General features: G+C 43.2%; 1 protein-coding gene across 9 annotated transcripts in view; it reads left to right on the top strand.

Annotated features, from left to right (window-relative positions):
* Positions 1 to 17,556, top strand: part of LOC112156649 (striated muscle enriched protein kinase) — a 72,127-nt gene that overhangs the window by 39,981 nt on the left and 14,590 nt on the right. For all 9 annotated transcript variants that reach the window (XM_024288899.2, XM_024288900.2, XM_036215862.1 and 6 more), the window contains 18 exons: positions 1,487 to 1,650; positions 3,307 to 3,395; positions 3,476 to 3,651; positions 5,565 to 5,748; positions 7,557 to 7,630; positions 7,715 to 7,873; positions 7,948 to 8,137; positions 8,216 to 8,445; positions 8,532 to 8,651; positions 10,440 to 10,544; positions 10,617 to 10,823; positions 10,903 to 11,026; positions 13,427 to 13,599; positions 13,686 to 13,798; positions 13,877 to 14,045; positions 14,193 to 14,292; positions 16,373 to 16,573; positions 16,878 to 16,935. In XM_024288899.2, coding sequence (XP_024144667.1) covers positions 1,487 to 1,650; positions 3,307 to 3,395; positions 3,476 to 3,651; positions 5,565 to 5,748; positions 7,557 to 7,630; positions 7,715 to 7,873; positions 7,948 to 8,137; positions 8,216 to 8,445; positions 8,532 to 8,651; positions 10,440 to 10,544; positions 10,617 to 10,823; positions 10,903 to 11,026; positions 13,427 to 13,599; positions 13,686 to 13,798; positions 13,877 to 14,045; positions 14,193 to 14,292; positions 16,373 to 16,573; positions 16,878 to 16,935 — 2,636 coding nt within the window. The remainder of the gene's footprint in view (positions 1 to 1,486; positions 1,651 to 3,306; positions 3,396 to 3,475; positions 3,652 to 5,564; positions 5,749 to 7,556; positions 7,631 to 7,714; positions 7,874 to 7,947; positions 8,138 to 8,215; positions 8,446 to 8,531; positions 8,652 to 10,439; positions 10,545 to 10,616; positions 10,824 to 10,902; positions 11,027 to 13,426; positions 13,600 to 13,685; positions 13,799 to 13,876; positions 14,046 to 14,192; positions 14,293 to 16,372; positions 16,574 to 16,877; positions 16,936 to 17,556) is intronic.

The following is a 17,556-nucleotide window of genomic DNA, read 5'->3' as shown; positions in this document are numbered from 1 at the left end:
TATCCTAACTCCAAACTTAGCAACGTGTAACTAAAACCACATTCCCACACTGCAACACGTTAGCTATATTAGCGTATTCTCACTACCTGTATCTTCCAACTCTGTTTGCGATAGAGATCATTTCATATCACTAATTAGCTTCACTCATTGCCAACATTGTCAGTAACATAAAAAAAAAAAATAACGCTACACGTTGGCATATTAACAGTACCTGTATCTCCAAACTTTATTTACAACACATAAAAAAATTCTAATGTGACTATCCTCCTTTCAACCTTGTTAGTGACACGTAAAAATAAAAAAAACGTCAGACAGCGCTACATGCTAGCATATTAACACTACATGAAACTCTCAGCGGTTTTTGTAACACATAAAAAAGCAGACTAATACCGCTAAAACAAACGTTACTGAGACGATACTAATTTCTAACCTTGCTAGTAATACACAAAAAACAAACAATGCGACATTAGCTACATTAGCATGTTATCAAATCCTATATCTTCAAACTTTGTTTTTAACACGTGAATAAACAGATTGTTACTGATATAACAAACGTTACAGTGAATGCTGATTTTCATTTCAGTTTAATTCCGTTTTATCTATACAGCCCAATATCACAGTAATTTTACACATGCAGAAAATTAGCCATAAAATATGAACAATAGCTAAATTTCCAACCTTTTTAGTGAAAGCGCAGTCCGGCCCCTCAACGTGTTAGCCACATTAGCGTGTCCACATTACCCGTTTCTCCCAACCTTGTTTGCTATATGTGAAAAATTGACTAATTTCCCCCCAAAAAAGCGTTATGCGACGACGCTTATGTCCAACGTTGTTAGTAACATGTTAAAAAAAAACAGTCGGACCCCGCTACATGTTAGCCCCGTAGTCACTCAACCAAATATTTTGATGGCACCCCTCTAAAAATCACTTTGACATTAGTAAACGCAGCCAAAATTAAATATATAAGATTCTCTGGATTTTTAGGCGGTCGTTTTTACAAAAAAATAGGTGCAAAAAATATGTTAAGTTCCCTCTGATTCCTTTTTAGTTCTGTTAATGCGAAACCATGACTTTACTTCCCTCTGGAGGTTCTGGAACACTTTGACTCAGTCGGTCTGCTCTGTCCAGATGTGACCAACATGCTCCAGATTCTAGCTTTCATCTCTCTGGTCTGTGCTGAATGATCTTGGTTGACATAAAAAAAAAAATTAAAAACTGCCAAGAGTTGAAGCTGCTCACGGGAATCCGAGAGTGGCTGTGTAGGGGATTAAAGGATTAATTTAATATCTGTTCACCTGCGGTCACTTTAGAGAGCTTCGCCTCTGTCTGACGGCCTGCTTTCTCTCACTGCTGCAACAAGCTGCCGTTTTGGGACTTATTTCAAAGCTGCCAGCAAAATGTGTCATTATTATTGCTTGAAACACACACACAAAAGGGAAATTATACACAGAGGGATGGACACCATTGTTCTGATGTTTTTTTTCAGAGCCAACACAAATGCAATTTGGGAAACCGCTTGTATCCTCCAAAGTCTGCAGTCCGGTCCAGTCAGACGAGGAGTATTTGAGCCCCCAGGAGGAGGTGATGGAGACCGAAGACTCGTCTCCTCTGGGGAAAAGTGTGAACTGGAAGGAGCGCCCCTCGTTCCAGGTAAAGGCCTTCTGCAGCAACATTAGTTAACATTAGTACACATATAGTAAAGACTTTTTGGTTAAAAAAGACGAATGCAATCAAATGAAAAATATGTCTTTCAACAGGTAGATTTTTTCAGTTTTGGTTGATTCTTCCAGATCAGTGGAAGCAAACGATCCCACTCATCTCAGGGCGTTTAGTCCATTTTTTTGGAGATACAAGCCGAAACGAAAGCACCCAATGAAGCGCCGCATACTTGAGAGCCCAAGACATAAACAGCCATGTCCAGATCTGAGTGACCAACAACCCAGCTGTCGTAGCCGCAGTTGAATTATAACTGCGACAGATTTAGATTGGAAGCTGAGCATTAATCCGGTGGTGAGAGATCTAAGAGGGCTGCAGTGGTTGGTTTGTAGGATTTCAGGCAGGGAGATCTGGTCTTCTCAAACTCTCTGAGGCACGGCAGCGGTTGCAACATCATGTGGGCTTCTGTAGTTGTCTCTCAGACTAACTTTTCTCAAAACTCAGGAAAAGGGAGTCAAGAAATCCAGGATTTGCCTTGTAGTGGTCGACTTGCAGGATATTAGGCAGAGGGACCGAGTCTCCGTTAACTCTCTCTAGCATGGCAGTGGTTGCAACATGATATGGGCTTGTTAAGTTCCCTCTCAGACTGTCACTTCCCTCAAAATTTAGCAAAAGGGAGTCAACAAATCTAGGATATCTCTCAGTGGTTGGCTTGTATGATTTTATTTGGAGGGCCCTGGTCTCCTTAAACTTTCTCTTGCATGGCAGTGGTTGCAACATGATGTGGGCTTGTTTAGCTGTCTCTTAGTCTGCAACTTTCCTCAAAACTTAAGAAAATTGAGTCAATAAATCCAGGGTTTCCCTTTGCAGTGGTCAGCTTGTAGAATATCAGGCAGGGGGACCGGGTTCTCCTAAACTCCCTCTCACATGGTGGTGGCTGCAGCATGATGTGGGCTTGTTTAGTTGGTTCTGAGACTGTCACTTTCCTCAAAATTTAGAAAAAAAGTAGTAAAGGGAGTTAAGAAATCCAGGTTTTGCCTTGCAGTGGTTGGATTGTTGTATTTTATTTGGAGGGTCTGGTCTCCCTAGGCTCTCTTGCAAGGTGGTGGTTGTAACATGATGTGGGCTTTTTAAGTTGTTTCTTGGATTGTCCCTCAAAACTCAGGAAAAGGGCGCAAAGGGAGTCAAGAAATCTAGGATTTTCCTGAAAGTGGTTAACATATGATTTAGGCTGGGGGACCTGGTTCTTCTAAACTCCCTTTCCCATCGCCTCTCGGACTGTCAGTTCCCTCAAATTTAGGAAAAGGGAGTCAACAAAGCCAAAATTTGCCTTGCAGTGGTTGGCTTGTTGGATTTCATTTGAAGGGTGTGGCCTCCTTAAACTTCCTCTTGCATGGCAGTGGCTGTATCATGATGTGGGCTACCCTCAGAACTTAGGTAAAAGCAGCAAAGAAATCCACAATTTGTTTGTGCGAAGGAGACAAGCTAAGCTACATTTATTATACATAAAGTTTTATTTCAATAGATCAGACAACCATCAAAACCAACCATGTCGTACAATTCTATTAGTACTTGAATTAGTTTATTTAAACTTTTTATAGGTTTGGAATTAAATTTTTTTCTAAATGCTTTTGGTATTTTCACAACCAGGTGGCGCCGTGTGATCAGGGAGTAACTGAAGGTGAAGACGTTGTAATGACCGCCAAATTCAGAGGACAGCCCAAACCAATGGTGAACTGGTAAGATGGGCCCATTTTAACAGCTCATGAAAGGCTTTTGGAGTTCCCCCATGACACTCCAGATCACTCATGTTCCACAGGCTGAAGGACAACGTGATGGTAAAGACCGCGGGCCGCTTTGTTGTACGGGAGACAAACAACAGCACAAGTGAATTGAGAATCAATTCTGCTCAGAAACCAGATGGAGGCCTTTATGTTTGCAAAATCATCAATGAGTATGGAACCAAGCAGGCAGAGTGCAGACTAGAGGTCAAGGGTGAGTCGTATAAAGAACCTCTAAATCAGGGGTCTCAAACTCAAATCAGCCGGGGGCCGCTGGAGGTGAAGTCTAGGTGAGGCCGGGCCGCATCAGGATTTTCACAAGAAAATCGCTGAGAAAACATTCAAATGTTCTCAAATATCTTTATTTTTAACACAAAATAATGAATAAATAATGAACGACGTGTATAGATCTTTGTCCGTGTTAATTTATATATATAAAAAAATAAGGGTAGTTAATGTCTGTTTCTGAAATAGTTTATATTGAAGATTAAACTTAAGATATATTGCTAGGGGGTAGGATTAAAATAAGTTTTTTAAACTTTTTCCTACTCCATTTTAATCTACATAATAGAGGTGTAATGTATTTATTTATAATTTATATAGAATTTTCTGTTGTTGTTTTCTTGTTTCTTACCATGTACATTAAAAGATGAATAAAAAAAACGATTAAATTAGTAATAAATAAATAAAATAATAATAATGACCAAACAACAGATACAGACATCTGAAGAAACCACATATTGACTGACTGAGAAAACTCATTATTTTTGTTCAGTTTCAAATGTCTGTATTAACAGATCCTCCTTCAGAGTTAGAGAAGCGCCGGTAACGAGAAAATCTTTGAAGGATTTCATTTCATTTTATGTAGATTTTTGTAGAACTCCTCATAATAAATAAATCTGACCTACAGTGGTGGACAAAAGTGTTGATACCCTTCAGTTAAAGAAGGACAAACCCACAATTCTCACTGAAATCACTTGAAACTTACACAAGTAACAACAAATAAATAAATAAAAATGAAAATTAAACAATCAAAATCAGCCATCAATTTTGAATTGTTGATTAACATAATTATTTAAAAAAACAAACCAATGAAACAGGCCTGGACAAAAATGATGGTACCTCAATGAAAGATTGAAGACTATCTGACCAGAGTGACATGATTAACTCAGGTGTGTCCTTTAATTGACATCACAGGTGTTTTATTTATTGTTACTTTGTAAGTTTTGAGTGATTTCAGTGAGAATTGTGGGTTTGTCCTCCTTTAACTGAGGGGTATGAACACTTTTGTCCACGTCTGTATGTGTCTTCCATTCATTGGAGGTGTGGGGTGCTCGTGCGCGTGGCGGCTGCATAAGTGCGCATTCGGGGGGGGGGGGCTGCTTTCCATGGGGGTTCTATTCAAACGCGCGTAGCAGAATATCGGACTTCTATCGTGTTTGCATAGACTGGAATGCGCGCCGACACAGCCGGTGTGTGAGCCTTAAAAGTCACAGACACGCGCACGCAGGCGTAGCCAAGCTCAGGATCACATGTCTGACAGCCGGGTGCCGCAGATCGCCGCGCGGGGCGGGCTACAGGTTTGAGGATCAGAGCTTGTGGAGTTCTGGTTAGGAACAGTCAGCACGTCAAAAAACGTATTCCTCAACATCATATATGTCTCCCATTCATTCTGAGAGAGACATCCACAGACGGAGATGGTAGCCCCTTCGACACGCGGCGCGGCGACAGAAACACATTTTTAGACGCGAGCAGCAAATTCCCCGCGCGGGGCACGAGAATTTGTCACACAAATCGCCCTTGGTGCTTCATGGCTCCTCCTCCGCCCAGCTGACTGAAGGAAGGAATGAATGATAGACAGAGGCACTGGACAGACCGCCGATGTCCCGCCTCCAGAGTCATATACCTCACTGTGATTGGTTCATTCACCCCGGCACACAGCAACTGTCATATCAGCCTTGCGGGCCGCACTAACAGTAATCTTTCATATGAAGACGCGGGCCGCAAATCATCATCCTGCGGGCCGCAGATGGCCCGCGGGCCGCGAGTTTGAGACCCCTGCTCTAAATCGTTCTTAATTTGGTTATTTTACCTAAAATTCTTCTTTTGATGTTTGTTTGTCAACAGATGCTACCCAGGTGGCCCTTGGGATCACTAAGGAGCTGCGAGATGTGGCGGTTCGGGCCGGAGACTCTGCAACATTTGAGTGTCACATGACGGGACCCGCAGACGTGGATGTGGACTGGCTCTCCAACGGGAAGCTGATCCAGCCAGCGCTACTCAACTGCAAGATGCACTTTGATGGAAAAAGGTCAACTGAAAAAAATATTATTTTAATAGTCTTTATCTAAAAATAAGTCCCTTTTCTGTGATGGCTTTACTTTCCTACTGATTTTACTTGCTGCAAACCACTATTTACCATCAAATAATGTGTGTAGTCAAATATTGGGTTTGGAAGGACTAGGAGGTTTCCATTTTTCCACCCAACAATTAATTTATTTATGATCCTCTACTTTTTCTGGGTTCAGATGGTAGGGGCCTGGTCACCTTAAATTCTCCCTTGCATGGCGGGGGTTGCAACATGATGCGGGATCGGCAGGAGTTCAGTGTCAAAAGTTCAAGGCGTTCCCAGGCCGGCCCTACTGATAAAATCAACACTCTCTCAACTATGTATGGACGTATGGTTTGGGCCCCCTCCACGCCACTTTTTGGGTGTCCCCAACTCATTGTTTTATGACATGCTGGCTAAACAGATTAATTAAGATTGGCAGGAGTTCAGTCACAAAAATTCAAGCCGTTCCCAGGCTATCTAACTGATATTATCAATGAATTTTCAATTTCACAACTTGTCATATATGGATGTATGGTTCAGGCCCCTTCCACGCCACTTTTTGGCATGTTGGGTGTCCCTAACTCATCGTTTTTTGACGTGCTGGCTGTTCCCATAAAATCATGGGTCCTCAACCCTCAGGAAGAAGTATTGGAAGCAGTATTAGACGCAGTAACGGGCGCTGAACTAGTACCGCATTGGGGTACCGGTCTGCACCTCCACGGTTGTTGACCCCTGATTAGCACATGCATTTTTTCCCTGTCTGTGGCCCGGAACCAAGCAGCCCTTGGACCGGGACCGGTTTGCAGCCCGGAGGTTGATTTAATGGAAACAGCCAGAAGTTGGGGACACCCAAAACGTCAAAACCTGGCGCGGAGGGGGCCTGAGCCATACATCCATATATGACGAGTTGGGAGTGAGAATGCGTTGATTGTATCAGTTGGCCAGCCTGGAAACGCCTTGAACTTTTGGCACTCAACTCCTGCCAAGTCCACATCATGTTGCAACCACCGCCATCGGGAGAGAGTGTAAGGAGACCACGCCCCAACCCCCTGAGCCCAGACGGTAGAGGCCTGGGTTTAAGGTGTTCCAAAGTTGGCTGACTGATAAAATCAAGGCATACTCACTACCAACTTGTCATTTGTAGACGTAGGGTTAAGGCCCCTCCCCCCGCGCCAGGTTTTGACGTTTTGGGTGTCCCCAACTCATCATTTTTTGACGTTCTGGCTGTTCCCATTAAATTCGGGGTCCCCAACCTCCGGGCCGCAAACCAGTACTGGTCCATTTGCTGTTTGGTACCAAGCCATAGACATGAAAAAATGCATATGCTAATCAGGGGTCCCCAACCTTCGAGGCACGAACCTGAACCCTGACCCGCTACTGGTTCAGTGGCTGATACCGTGTCCGGTACTGCGTCCTGAGGGCTGGAGACACATGATTTAACTGAAACAGTTGGCACGTCAAAAAATGATGAGTTGGAGACACCCATAACGTAAAAAATTGGCGCGAAGGGGTCCCCCTGTGATTTAACGGGAATAGCCAGCAAATCAAAGAATGACGAGGTGGGGTCAAAAAGTGGCGCGGAGGGGTCCCAAACCATACGTTCATATATGACGAGTTGGGAGTGAGAATGTGTCAATATAATCTCCCCAATGTCACCTGGGTGTCACTAGAATGCAACTTTATGCAGTTTCACAGATGTGGTTTCTCCATGATTGTGACATTTTGAGAGATTTAACTTTTATTAGTAAGTGTTGAATCTTTTAAATTTAAGATTTTGATTCAAAAAGGTGCCGTCTGATGCTGAACTCTGTGCATGAGGACGACAGTGGAACCTATGTGTGCAAGCTGAGCACGGCTAAAGGTAAAGTTTGGCAAAAATTATGCAATTTTTTGCCCGATTGTCATCCAAATTGGTGAAATTGATCAATTTCTGATGTTTTCACAGAGGAGTTGATCTCAAGCGCAAATCTGAGGGTCTTTCCATCCAGGGAGCCTCTCTTCACTCGTAAACTGGACATCCTTGAAGTAATAGAGGGACGCACGGCGCGGTTTGACTGCAAAGTGAGCGGATCTCCTGCTCCGCGAGTAACATGGATGCACTTTGGTAAGAAATGCTGATTTTTGGGGTTTTTTAATGTAAAATTTGTACAATTTCCTAAAAAGATGTTTTTTCCTCAGAGGCACGAGTTGAAGAGAATGATAACATCCGAATCCTACAAGAGGGAGGCCGCCACTCGCTGGTCATCAGCCACGTCAGCGGCGACACCGAGGGCTTCTACACGGCAATCGCTGAGAACATTCATGGAAAAGCTGAATGTACGGCAGAGCTCTACATGCAAGAACCCCGAGCTGCCCTCTCTTCTCACATGTGAGACGAACATTATAACACTAGAAGCTTCTATGAGGTCCGCTTTCCTACTAAATTCTGGGTTTGTTTGGGCTTCAGGACGAAGTTGGAGAAGATGCCGTCAATCCCCGAAGAGCCTGAAATGGTGGACAGTGAGGTGGAGAGAAGGACCATGCCGGACTTCATCAAACCTCTCGGCGACGTGGAGGTGTTTGAAGGGAAGGAGGCGGTTCTGAAGTGCAAAGTGGCGGGCCTGCCGTATCCGACCATCTCCTGGTACCACAAAGGCAAACCCATCGAGAGCAGCGAGGAACGGAAAATGATTCAGTGTAAGCAGACCGCCGGAGAAGAAGCCAGACTTTTTACTTACAGACGAGAAACCGGTCAACAGGAGACACGTGTTTGTGTTTTCCAGACAGGGATGTCCACAGTCTGGTGATTCGGAGCGCTTGTCACGCCCATGGCGGCGTCTACAAGGCGGTCATCTCAAACAAAGTGGGCAAGGCGGCCTGCTATGCGCACCTGTATGTCACAGGTGGGTATACATTCTCAATCTACACCTACACCATGTTCTTAAACCCGTATTTAGTAAATGGTGTTTACACAGGAGAAGCAGGAAGGAGCTCGTTTTTCTTCTTCTACAATTTACATGCTCATGTCTGCCCTCTACAGTTCACTTGGTGTGAAATGTCAAATCGGTGCAAATCTCTTGAATCTTGCTCTAGACTTTTTCTTTCACAGCTCTATTCTGATATATGTAAGACGTGGTGTCATTTAAAGTCCCTCTATGACAGGAGAGTCAAACTCAATCACACAAGAGGCCAAAATCTAAAACACACCTTAGGTATCGGGCCGAACAAGATAAACATTTATTTAACACTCTTAAACTACATTTTTAAAACGTTAAAACTGTAAATTTTTAACATAATTAGGAAGTAAATATATATATAGCATTACCTGCAATAATACTAGTGTGAATGCTGTAAGATAATTTGGCCACAGAAGATGCTGAAATTGATAGCTAAAAACGCTAAAGCTAATAGCCAGTTAGAATATTAGCTAAAAGCCAAATTAGCCTTAAAAACTTAAAAAAAAAAACTTAGACTAGCCAAAACAGCTAGCATGTAGCTGAAAAAATAGCTAAACTTCAAAATATCCTAAAAAACTGAAAAATGCTTAAATTAGCCAAAACTGCTAGCATGTAAATATTAGCCTAACTTTGAAACAGCCGGAAAAAAGCCTATATTAGCCAAAACAGCTAGCATGTCGTTGAAATATTAGCTAAACTCCAAAAATAGCCAAAAAAAATCTTAGTAAATGCCAAAATAGTCCAAAAAGCTAGCAGAATGCTAATTTCTGAAAAATTAAAACCATAACTTTTTAACATAATTATAAATAATAATAAAAAGGCAGGAATATCAACTTAAACCTTAAATAACTTTAAATATTTTATTCTCCATAAAAATATATTTTGTCAAAATTATACAAGTTAGAAATAAGCGCAAGATTACATCGGGCCATTAATAACAATAAAATAAAATAATCTGGAGGGTTAGGATTAGGGTACCGGTGCGCTCTTCGTCTTGGTACTGGACCAGTTTCAGTTCGTGTCCCAGAGGTTGGGGACCCATCATTTAACGGTAACAGCCAGTGCATCATAAAACAACAAATTGGGGAGACCCAAAATGTAAAATTGTGTTGACTTGGGAGTGAGAATGTTTTAGCCAAGACGGGGGCTCCTGGCGGGAGCTGCGGCAAGGGTGCCCGCCTGCCATATCCAGCTCCCCTCCTGTGACCTGCCTCCTACGCGACGACAGACACTATCCTGGGAGACACAAACAGAGCGTGTTTGCAAGAGTTTGATTGACGGCAATTTAAAAGGAGAAATACTCAGAAATACAACAATGAAACAATTTCTTACTACATTTATTCTCTTTCATAAGAAAAATCCCACATGTATATGTCAAAAACTCAAAGAACATGATAATTTTAACTGGAGGGGGTTTTGGGTACAAGCCCCAAATATTGCAATTTCTCCTCCATGACCAATTTTCGGTTGGCACTTGGGTGAATTAAAGGGGACGCCATCATACGTCCCTTCCAAATCCAAGACCTAATTTGGTCAAGGCTCAAGCTGATATAGCTTTCAAGACAGGTTCAATGGCCACTCATTTTGTACGTAGAGCCCAAAAACAGTTGTAAAAACTTGCCTGAACACAATAGTCTTGAACTCGTATTGTTGAGGGTGGAGTGAACGTAGCTTCACTGTTCAGCGCTCCTGTGGACATAGAACTTTATCCTGACCTTCTTGATTTAAACACAGATATTGTACCGGACCCTCCTGATGGACCTCCAGTAATTGAAGCAATCACTGGGAAAACCATAACCCTCAGCTGGAAGAGACCAAAGAGGCTTGACCCTTCACTTGGTAGGTTCTTGATCATATATGTCTTGCCTTTATAACAAGCGCACTAGTGAAGAACTTGAACTCTTCTTGCAGATACCAGCTCCTTGCTCTACGTGGTTCAACAGCAGCATCTAGGGTCCATCCAATGGTCCGTCGCGGCATCTAACCTAAAGGAGACGACCTACACTGTCACCACACTGTCCAAGGGAGTCCGGTATGCATTCAGGGTCCTCACATCCACAGGAAAGAGTCTCAGCAAACCATCGCCCTCCACTGATCTAGTCCAGCTGCTTGATAGAGGTAAACATGTTCCAGAAGCTTCAACTTATTCAAAATTTCGAGCAGATTGTTATCTTTTTTTACGCTTTGACTCCTTTAGGGCCGTATTTGAGGAAAGCTCCTGTAATTGTGGATAAACCTGACATTGTGTATGTGGTGGAGAATCAGCCCACAAGCATCACCATCACGCTCAACCATGTGCATGCGGTGGTCACCTGGAAAAGGTCAGATCAAGCTTCCAGTCATAAATGGCATTTACATTGCTAGAAAGCACACACTGTACTTCAGAATACAAGGGATACTATTTCGTCAACACAATCGTCTCTTATCTCTAATACCTGTTCATACCAATAATCCCACCCTTTTCTCGTTAACAGTGGTGTTCCACAGGGTGACAGCTCATACGCTGATGACACTCAACTCTTTACCTACACATAAATGAAAATGTTCACATTAGAATGGAATCCCAAATTGTGTTTGCCTAAATGTGGGATACTAAGTATGTTCATACCCTCATTTAGTTCACACATGAAGTGGACCAAACCACTTGGAAAAACTAGAGTTTTGCCCATTGACTGAATAGGAGAACTCGACCAAGCAGTGTGTGAAAATGACTTACTTCCAGCTCCAAGTCAATTCAGGCACAGTTTTTTCGTCATCATGTTGGAACCAGGCACCGGGGTAATGATTGGTCTGAATCGGTCTGAGTTCGTTGTTTCTATGGCAACCACTCTTGCTAATCAGGACTTGAAAGCAGGCGCGGGGAAAATCTGTCAATGGGGCCAAGTACGCATCACCCATTTTTGTTGAGGCATCTGATTGGTCAGTTTATCACTTAAATAGTTTAAATAAATAAAAAAATATGAAAAAAACTAAGATTAGCAAAAACAAGAAAAAAATGTACCAGAGCAAGAATGGTTATTCTGACAAGTATAATTACTGATTAATAGATGTTTATTTCTCAATAGAAGTCTATGGGAGTTTGGCATTTTGGAGCCAGCTGGTACTTCCTGTTTGGACTGTGATGGGCGAGGGGGTCACTTAGTCAAGTTCTCACCAATTGCTTGTTGGCTGACCTAAAAATCTGTGACTAGGAAGAGTAATTCTGACTTCTCTAACTGATAAATATTGATTCGGGAGTTTATGAAACAAAAGTTTGTGATTTTTTTTAAATTTTCTTTATTTACGTTGTGTAGTGTTAATATATACATTATTGAAATGCATTGCGCTAACATCATAAACGATTTTGGCTTAATTAATAGTCCACAATGTTGCTGAAACGTACCAGGATTCACTTGCAAGTGAATGTTAGGAGAACTTGAGATCAGTTGAGTACTATTGAAGAAATTATTTAAAATTGTTTTAATAATTTTAAGTTGCCTTAGCAATTTCTCTTATGTGTACGTTTGTATTTAAGTAGTCCGCTACATTTTTTTATTTTGTTCATGTATTTTTATTTTAATATTTTGGCTCAATTTGTCCTGAAAACTAAAATAAAGATCTATTAAAAAAATGACATGATAAAGCTTGGAAAAGTAGTAGTCCTGACAAAAAGACTGCAAACTGCAGAAAATACAAAAGAGTTTAGGTTCAAAAGTTAATACCACATACAAGACAAGGGTGAGGTCAATTGGATGGTTTATAGGTGCAGTTTCAAGAGGGTTGTCTTCAGGACCGTCTCACCATCTATCACATAAAAAAGTCCTAGTCCGGACTCACCCGTGTCACTTTTAAGTGCATGCCTGTGTTTTAATGGACAGGTCTCCCTCAGTTTAACCATAAAAATGAATTGGATTTCTTTTGGAGGTCACTGCTTACCACAAAAGGCTAATAAATAAAAGTAAACCAGGAGTCATAGGAGGTTCACTTAGAGTCCCACACACTGCCTTGCTTTGGAGCTTTCTTGAGGGTTCTGCTTAGAGCAGTCATAAAATACAGATAAAGTCACACAGGAATGGGCTAGAAACTTGCTTTTTTTTTTCTTTCTTCGACATGTTTATATTTTTTTTCTCTTCATGACTTGGCTGAATTAAACCATCTGGCGCTTTAAATTCAACTACTTCTTAATTTACCCAAGGAAAAGCACCTTGAATTTGTGGGTAAAAGCAACTTGTATATGAGAGACCGTTGTAGTGCTTAATGTTGTGATCATTACATGAAATTATTTTTAACATTTTATTACAATACAGGACGTATTTACCCTTGTGCTATCTTATGGGGTCCAGATGTCCCAAGCCTTACATTGACGTGTTATCCATGCCATAACAAATGTGGATGAAGGTGGATCTCATGTCTGCCATATATCGTAATATGTATCGTTAGACATGCATCGTGAAACATATTGTATCGTCAAACCCTTGCTAATACACACCCCTAGTTTACACATTGCTACGCTGGTAATAAGTCAGTTTTCGGGCTTTAGGTACAAAACATTGAATGTGCCTCAAATGTTAAACTAGTTAATAAATCAAGGAGATTTGGAGTGACACGTGGTGTCTTTCTGCTGCCCATTGTAGCCCCACCCCTATATTTATCATTGGACCTGTCAGACTTCGAGTCTTTAGGAGAGTTAAAAGCCTTTTATTAATGCAACATCCTAACAAGGAAACTATCTGTTTTCTTAGGAGGGGTGTGGTGTTGGTCAACAAACTTGGGACTTGCGAGATGAGCATGCCGGACGACGATCAGCACACGCTGAAGCTGCTGCGGGTCCGAAACTCCGACGTCGGTCAGCTGGTGGTGACGGCCAGCAACCAGTTCGGTAGCGACCTTTGCGCGCTGCAGCTGGTCATGGCCGGTCAGTTCCTCGACAACCTGTGAATCCAAGGAATTTACCTCAAATGGTTCATTTTTGTGATTTATTTATTTTTTTTAAATGTGCAGTTCGTCCAAAGTTTGAAACCATCATGGAGGACGTGGATGTGCACGTGGGGGAAACGTCCCGGTTGGCTGTTGTGGTGGAAGGGAACCCAGATCCAGACATTCTTTGGTACAAGGTATTGTTTTCAAAAGCGGACGAACCATTTTTGAAGTACCGGTCTTAAAAACGAACACATTTTTTTGTAATGTTGCAGGATGATGTCCTCCTCTCTGAAAGCAGCCACTTCACATTTGTGTACGACGACCCTGAATATTCCCTGGTGATCCTCGCCGCTCAGCCGGAGGACTCTGGCGTGTACACCTGCACGGCCCAGAACCTGGCTGGCTCCTGTAGCTGCAAGGCGGAACTCACCGTCCACACAGGTTTGTTACCAGAATCAAGTTGCCAAGATTGTTAACAAGGGAACTCCGTAAATCTGCAGCTCAAGGTGTTTAGAAGCTGTCGCCTGAAACCATTTGTGACTAAGCCGCCACACATTTCCACCAAACACATTCCTATGGTCCCTACAGAGCAATTGGAGCCGGCGCCACCGATGGAGGACGAGGGGACCATTCTGAGGAAGATGCGGCGCTTGACGGATTACTATGACGTCCACAAAGAGATAGGGAGGTGAGACCGCGCCGGCACACATTCCCGCCGCTCCCTCTCAGACACGGCGGTAGCTGCCGGAGCGCTCGAGAGGTCGGGCCGCAGGAGAAGGAGGGGGCGGGAGAGGTCGCACCTGCTTTACAGCAGCAGACGGAAACGAGAGATGAGTCACTGGAATGAGCCGGTGCTTGGGTCGGTCTTGATGGAGTCAGGCCTTTGCTGTGATTTGTAGAGGCATCGCAGCAGCTAAACATCCAGGCGCCTAATTTGGTTTTCAGGGAGAAAAGGAACCATGAGGATAGAATTAGTCTTAGAAAAGGATCATGAATAAAAGTCAGATGTACTCTTTTATTTACTTAGAGAGAAGAGTTTTTCTGTCTTCTTTGACTTCTTCTCAGCATCAACAGTTCGTCAATATGCTTTTGGACAAGCAACGCTATGATGAATTCAATTCAATTTCTTTATATAGCCCCAAATCACGAAACAATTCTTACTGGGATTCATACCAAGGATTGTACTAAAGCAGAAGGTCAATCATAAAGTATAAACAATAGTTGATTGCTAAACTAAACTAAACAGACTATATTAAACTGGCTATCCCTACCCTTGGACCCTCCTTCTCGGTAAGGAAAAACTCAGGGATGTCAACATAAAGGAGGGATACTCTCCCAGGACGGACATGCGATGTACTGGGATTATTAAAGAAGAATTAGCTTATCTAACTCTACAACTATATGTTTGAATAGAGTTCATGCAGATGGGACTAGGGGACAGGTGGGGGCAAGGTCCACAGCCAAGATGAGCCAGATGCGAGGTCCACGGCCAAGGACAGGACCACAGGCGATCCACCTAGGATCTCTCCCACTCCGAGATGCGAGATGAGCCAGAGGTGCGGTCCACGGCCAAGATGAGCCAGAGGCAAGGTCCACAGCCAAGATGAGCCAGAGGCAAGGTCTACAGCCAAGATGAGCCAGATCCGAGGTCCACAGCCAAGGACAAGAGCACAGGTGATCCACCTAGGATCTCTCCCACTCTGAGATGCAAGATGAGCCAGAGGTGCGGTCCACGGCCAAGATGAGCCAGAGGCAAGGTCCACAGCCAAGATGAGCCAGATCTGAGATCCACAGCCAAGGACAGGAGCACAGATTATCCACCTGGGATCTCTCCCACTCCGAGATGTGAAATGAGCCAGAGGCCAGGTCTACGGCCATGAACAGGAGCATAGGTGATCCACTTGGGATCTCTCTCACTCCTAGATGTGTATTGACGAGCCAGGGGCAAGGTCCACAGCCAAGAACAGGAGCACAAATGATCCACCTGGGATCTCTCCCACTCCGAGATCTGCACTGACAAGCCAAAGGCGTGGTCCTCAGCCAAGAACTGGGGCACAGGTGATCTACCTGGAATTCCTCACCCTCCGAGATGTGCACGGATGAGTCAGAGGCGTGGTCCACGGCCAAGAACAGGAGCACAGGCGATCCACCTGGAATCTGAAATTCCACCCGCTCCCACGGAGGGGAGTGTGAAAGAGGAACAACACATGAATCACACTGCCCTAAACAGAAGCAGAGAACTAAATAAAATAAATAAATAAATACAAAATAATACAAAATAAATACTAGTGAGTAATAATAGTGATGAGTTTTGTCCAGCATCAGTGTCATCGCCCCTTTTGGACCCACGGTGGCCAGGATCGCCAGATTGAAGTTCTGGTCATTGCCGGTTCATTTCAACAGCCCTCATCGAGCACTCAGATTTCTGAGCAGAATCTAGTAGTCCACTTTGTGTAGATTTCTCCCAGAATGCAATGCTTTTGGATGTCACATGTCCCTTCTTATTGATAGATTTAGTTAAGCATACTTTTATGCAGCAAAATCATAATACTTACGCCTGTGTGAATGTGGTTATAGTTTCGAATCACTGCGTTGTTAGTTTATACTACTAGAATCTATTAACCTACATCGATTTTTCCATTGTAGCCCAAATTATCCTTACAAAAACCGACAAAAAAGACACATTTCTTTCAAGGTAGTCTTGTTTTAAACCAGAAGCTACATACATACTAGATGTGCAACTGATCTTGTTCCCGTTTTTGTTGCAGGGGAGCCTTTTCTTACGTAAAGAGAGTGACCCTGAAAGAAGGCAAAGGCGAATTTGCCGCTAAATTCATCTCTGCACGCGGTAAAAGGAAAGCCTTGGCCCTGCGAGAGATGGATCTGCTGGCCGAGCTGGACTACGAGAGGATCCTGTACTTTCACGACGCCTTTGAGAAGAAGAACGTCGTCATCCTCATTACCGAGCTGTATCCTTCCACTAGATTCTACACCCAAGTGCCAAAGCAAATATTTTCCAAGTCAGAAAAATGTTATCACTTTCTTCTTTTTTTTCAAATCTGCATCTTTTTTTAAGGAAACTTGACGATCCAAGGCATTGATTTGTATGCCTCCTGCTTGGCCCTGGGGGCAGGAATGAAGCAGCTCTTTCTCTGACTCATCGCCGCTTTGTGGAATTACTAAGCGATAGGATGAGGGGGAGCTTCTCTCTTTTTATTATTCATTCCTCATGCACCTACCACCTCTTCCTTCTCCTTAACTGCTGCTTTAAAGATGTCACGAAGAGCTGCTGGACAGAATAGCCAAGAAAACAACAGTCATGGAGCTGGAGGTTTGTGTTTCTGCTGACTGCAGTGCGCTGTCTTACGCAACATGTGCTCCATTTTTATGGTCCGTAGCAGTGCTGGACCGCTAGGACCAGATTGTTTTTGCGATTCTTTTGTCTTACTCCAAATTTGACCCAAAAAAAAAAAAAAAAAACTTACTCCCCAAAACTTACCAAAATTTGCACACACAAAGTATCACAAAAAACATCTTCTTGTCATGCCCCTCCCCCACAAAAACTAATTTCTTGACATGCCCCTCCCCCGCAAAAAAAGATGACATCACATCACGCTAGACCGGGGGTCGGCAACCTGCGGCTCCGGAGCCGCATGCGGCTCTTCAAGCACCCCCTTGCGGCTCAGTGGCGCTTCTTCAAGAATGTTTGAAAATAATAAAAAAATGTTGGAAGGAAACATATTGTAGCGAATTGAGTGGGAGCAGAGCCAAGCAGCTGGCTGGCAGGTTTGATTCCAGAGATCACTTGTGTCCCATACGTTGTACGGCCCTCGGAGATTGGAGGAAGAACCGTACACGCAGGGCATGTACATCAATTGGAATCAACATTTTGACTGCCTTTTCTTTAACAGTACGGAGCCATTGAACAGCCGACACTGTGAGGACCCTCACT

Source organism: Oryzias melastigma, linkage group LG2, assembly GCF_002922805.2.
Source record: "Oryzias melastigma strain HK-1 linkage group LG2, ASM292280v2, whole genome shotgun sequence".
NCBI classification, from domain to species: Eukaryota; Metazoa; Chordata; class Actinopteri; order Beloniformes; family Adrianichthyidae; genus Oryzias; species Oryzias melastigma.
The sequence above is the reverse complement of the archived record's forward strand: the minus strand, read 5'-3'. Positions and strand labels throughout refer to the sequence as shown.